Source organism: Fukomys damarensis, unplaced genomic scaffold (genome assembly GCF_012274545.1).
Source record: "Fukomys damarensis isolate Sample0158 unplaced genomic scaffold, DMR_v1.0_HiC HiC_scaffold_13, whole genome shotgun sequence".
NCBI classification, from domain to species: Eukaryota; Metazoa; Chordata; class Mammalia; order Rodentia; family Bathyergidae; genus Fukomys; species Fukomys damarensis.
Window position 1 is genome coordinate 36,881,413 of NW_022900925.1, and position 4,715 is coordinate 36,886,127.

General features: G+C 62.7%; 1 protein-coding gene and 1 long non-coding RNA gene across 2 annotated transcripts in view; one reads left to right on the forward strand and one right to left on the reverse strand.

Moving 5' to 3' along the window:
* The window catches only part of LOC104855981, a 5,443-nt gene extending 5,332 nt beyond the window's left edge, over positions 1-111 (reverse strand). The window contains exon 1 of the long non-coding RNA XR_004517023.1: positions 4-111. This is a non-coding gene — a long non-coding RNA (uncharacterized LOC104855981). The remainder of the gene's footprint in view (positions 1-3) is intronic.
* A 3,869-nt stretch (positions 112-3,980) lies between these two features.
* The window catches only part of Igfbp4 (insulin like growth factor binding protein 4), a 2,784-nt gene continuing 2,049 nt past the window's right edge, over positions 3,981-4,715 (forward strand). Inside the window, exon 1 of the mRNA XM_010615038.3 lies at positions 3,981-4,715. Coding sequence (XP_010613340.1) covers positions 4,624-4,715 — 92 coding nt within the window. The 5' untranslated portion in view covers positions 3,981-4,623.

Sequence of the window (4,715 nt, forward strand, 5' to 3'; positions counted from 1 at the left end):
TACCGCCGTCCGGGGAACTTTGGCCCAGCCCGTCTCGGACCCCCTTGGCAGGCGCCCCTCTGGGAAGCGAGGTCCGCTGGGCGGGCAGGGCCGCTGATGCTGAGGCTAAGCGGGCAGCCTCGGACAGCTGAGCCCGCCTCTGGGGCAACAGGAGGTGGTGGGGGCAGCTTCCGTCCCGCACCCCGGTGGAGGTGGAGCCCCGGGAGACCAAGGATGTGTCCAGGGTGTGGACTCTCCCACCGTCCTCGGGATGGGACACGGCCCTGAGCCAGAGCCGCTTGCCGGGCGCCAGGCAGGGGTGTCGGTGCCCGGCCGTGCCACTGTCTGCCCTGCTGTGCAGGTGCCACCTGTGGTCGCAGGGCAGATATCCCACACCCCACCCGGAGCTGCAGAAACCCCCGGGTGTGGAGAGGGACAGGGACAACGACAGACTCTTAGCCGGCCCTTCTCCCGACCCTGCCCGCACTTTCTCTTTTCCCCTCGGCACATTTCTCAGCCCTCTTTGTCCTGTGGCTTCCTGCGAGCTGCTCAGCTCCCTGCCCTTCTGGCTCCCTTTCTATCTCCGCCTGATTCCCGTTTAGGTTCCTCTCTGTCTCGGTCGTCATCCTCGAAGCCTCTGGCTTGGCCTGCCCGCTCTCCCCGCCCCCGGTTCTGGTTCTCGTCCCCTGCCTGTTTTGCTGCCTGGGTCTCTCTCTTTCCCCGCTGCCTGGAGCTTCCATTGTTGCTGTCCGGATGCGGCACTCCGGCGGAGCTTCCTGTCCCGTCCCAGACTGCTACACTTCCTCAATCTTCGGCGGCTCCTTCTCCGGGAGAGGAGAGCAGGATGCAGGAAAACAGGAAGGAGTGCACCAGGGGTCTGGGCCCCGGCCTCTTTGCCCTTTCTGCCCCTGGGGAGCGGAGATGGCTCAGCAGAACGCTTTCTAGGAGTAATGCCAGCCCGGCACCTGGCACTCTGGGAAGGGGGTCCCGGAGAGCAGGACGTGGATCCCGGGGCACAGATGCCAGGGGCCGAGGCAGGCTGTGGTAGCTGAGCTCCTAGGCTCCGGGGTACAGTGGGGCCGCCTTCCTCCGGCCAGCAGGCTCGGGCTGCAGATGGGGTGGCTGGTGGCCTCCTCTGGTGCCAGCTTGAAAAGAGGCAGAAAAACTCTGCGAAGCCTTCCCTGGCCAGGCAGGGGAAGCCGGGCTCCTGAGAGATCTAGGCAGGGCATGATGGCAGGATGTAGGGGTGGCAGGACTGTAGGTCCCCCGAGGGTGACAGAGCTCTCCCCCTTCCCGCGCTTGGCCTTCACCCGCACAATGGCGCAGGCATCTGGAAAGGGAGAAGCCCAAGCCAGGAGGAGGCCTCGCAGAACTTGGTGCCTACTTGGCAAAAACCCTGCCCATGCCTTCCCCCTCGCTGGCTGTCATGGGGCTCCACGCTCGGCCCGGCTGCACTGCATCATGGGAAGGGCGCTCCTAGAGTTGTGCAGGGACCTGCAGGTCGCCTGGTGGGATAAGGCAAGCAAGGCTCAGCCCTGTCCCCCGAACCCTTGCCTCTCTCTCTCTGTCTCTGTCTCTGGCTCTGACTCAGGCTCTGTCTCTCTTTCTTCGAAGTACTGCAGGTTGAACCCAGGACTTTCACACTGAGTTACATCCCCAGGCTTTATTCTTTTTTAGCTTTTTATTTCCAGATAGGGTTTCACTAAGTCACTCCATTCAGGCTGGGCTTGAACTTGTGATCCTCTGGCCTCAGCCTCCCAGAGGACTGGGATTACCGTGTACCACCGTGCCCAGCTCGCACGCTTTCAGCAGCCACCTTCCTCCCAGATCCCCGGCTCCTGCCTTCTCTCCTAGAACAGCTTGGCAGAGGTCAGGCTGTTCTGCCCTTTCCTGCAGGGCGGAGACTGAGCAGGTGCAGGGCAGGGTGGTCACTTGGCATGTGCCCGCCTTGCCCCTTTGCCCCAGGGGTAGGCCTTCCTCACTCACCCCCACTGCTTGGTCACCCGAGCTGGGTGCACAACTCTGCGGCGTGGTACTGACCCTCGGCCCAGGTGGGGACATCAGGCCCGGGACGGGAGTTCCCAGACCGGGCTCAGGGTCCCTTTGGGACAGGGTGAGGAACAGGCAGGCTGGGTTAATTTTTAGTCAACGCAGCAAACATTCAGTGCTGGAAATCCAGTCCCATCCTGGGAACAGGGCCTTCCCAGAAGTTCTGAGCCTGGGGGAGGGGACCAGGAGGACATTTGTTTCTTGAGCAACAAAGCCCAGGGTGTGGGAGCCGTGGCCGTCAGAAGTCTTTCCCTGCAACGCTGAGCTGCAGCTTGGGTAGAGCACTGGCTGGCACGAGGCCCAGGGCTGGGGAGACGTTCAGGGATGTGGAGAGGGGTCTGTGCACCTCAGTGCCTTTGCTGCTGTACCCGTGGGACGGATGGAGCCACCTGCCTTGGCAGCGGCAGACTTCCTTCCGGGCCAGGGCCTGGTGCCTAGCGAGAGGTCCGGGGAAAGGAGAAATGAAAGGCCTTTCTGGCAGGGCAAGGGGTGATCTTGGGGGTCCAAGGCTGAAGGTGAGGAGAGGTCACAGTCTGAAATCAGGCAGCTGGAGCTTTGCAGCCCTGGTGCCCGCGCTGCCCGGCTTCTCACCTCTGGGTTCCTCGCCGATGGAGTGCAGCCTCCTGGGGTCACACCTCCCCAGGAAGAGGTCTGGACGCAGCTCCTGCTTGGAGCGGCCCGGAGGGTCATGTTTTCAAGAGCCCCAGTGCCCCGACCCTCAGCCCCCCAGATGTGCTGCCCGGGGGTGACGGGGCCGGGGCCTCAGCCTGACAGTTTGGAACACTGGCAAGGGGGAGTTACAGGTTATGTAGAAGTCAGCCTTGCATGTGGCGGGCAGACACTCCGTGTCCCTGTATCCTCCGGGAGGACAGGGAGCTACGTTCCTGATCTGCCTAAACTCAGGCTTACACTAGGGCCGGGTGGGCCAGGGATCCGGCACCAGGAGGCCAGGCAGGGTGCCTGGGTGGCTTCCAGCTCACCTGGCGCCCACACGGCCGTCAGTCTCTGGGGCCCCTGGCTCTTGGCAGACGCCCCAATATCCTCGGCTTCTCAGGAATCGCTCTACTCTTTGTGAACTTCCCCTTGTAGCACCGTTCCCCTGGACAGCAGCGCTGTAGGAAGCCTCTGCCCTGTCTCTCGATCAGTTTTGTTTTGTTTTGAGACAGGCTCTCATTATGTGGTCTGGGCCGGCCTTGAACGCACTGTGCAGCCCAGGCTGGCCTCAAGCCCATGGTGATCCTCCTGCTTCAGCCTCCCAGGCGCCGGCATGACAGGCGCGCACCACCATGCCTGCCTGTAGCTGGCTCAGTTCTTGGGACCTCCGTGTGTTGAGGCCCTGCCCTTCCAGGGTGGGGACTCCCTACCTCATCCCTTTCTTTAGAAGGCTTTTCCTTACTCCTGCATTCTTTGAGCCTAAGAAGCTTCTGCCTGTTTACCGAGAGGAAGTAACAGGCCCAGTCGTGCTTTCCTCTGTGATGATGAAACGCAAGTGAGCTCAGGAAGGGTGAAGCTTTCTAGGTAGGAAGAGGCCCTTGGACTGCTGTCCTGCGGACCCCGCCAGCCTCATCCAGCTGCAGTGGGATAGGGTTGCGTAGGTGTCTCTTTGTTCTAACCCCGCGCTCCACTGTGACAAAAACCTTCGTCCAGACTCTCTTCATTCATACTCCCTGCTGGGGTCTCCTCCCAGACTGAGGGTCTAGGTCCCTGCTCACCTGGCTGCCCACCCCACCCCCACCCCCGATGAGAAGAACAAACCATGAGAACCAGCCCCCAGCTCCGGCTAAGCAGGAAAATACCATCTGACCCAGAGGCGGCCCTGGGAGCCCTGCCATGCACGGGGGAACCTGCTAACTCCTCAGGAGGAAAAAAGTCCTGACGCAAACCAGATGTAACCTCCTGTCGGGCTGCCAACATCTGGAATGCTGCTGGCAGGACCTCGGCACTCGGGCCACAGTGCTGCCAAGCCTCGCATTTCAGAGGTGGCTGTGATGTCTCCGGCTCAGCCCAGAGGCTGTGCTGGATGCTTGGGAGCTGAGGGGGTCCCCGGAGAGGGTTGGGACCAGCCTGCTGCTTGGTGCCCGGATGTTCTGGGGCCTGAAGTCTGGGGTGAGAGTTAGAGGTTCAGGGCCGTGCCTGGGGCTGCTCCTTTGGTCCCGGGGCCACGCCGGGTGTCCCATTCCCATGCGCAAGCACACACACGCACGCACACACACACACGCTTTCCCACGCAAGCTTGTGCACTGACTCCCACCCAGGCTGCGGGGGAAGACTCCGGGCGATTTCTCCTCCCCCATGGAAAGTCTGATTCTGGTCCTTCCTGTCAGGAAGGGAAGGTGTAGCAGCTGGCGGAGACAGGGATCTAGGGATGGGGACAAGCTCGCTCGCTACTCGCCTCCCTGCAGGGCCTGGGGATCCTCCTGCAGCTGCGACCCGCCGAGGGCCCCAGGAGGGGAAGCGGGCAGGTGTCGGGCTGGCCTGGCTTGAGACCTTCTTCCAGCCGCCGACCTCTGCCCTTCTCGCCCCGCTGCAGACAAGGATGAGGGCGAGCACCCCAACAACAGCTTCAGCCCCTGCAGTGCCCAGGACCGCAGGTGCATGCAGAAGCACCTGGCCAAGCTGCGTGACCGGAGCAGCAGCGGGGGCAGGATGAAGGTCGCTGGGGCGCCCCGGGAGGACGTGCGGCCTGT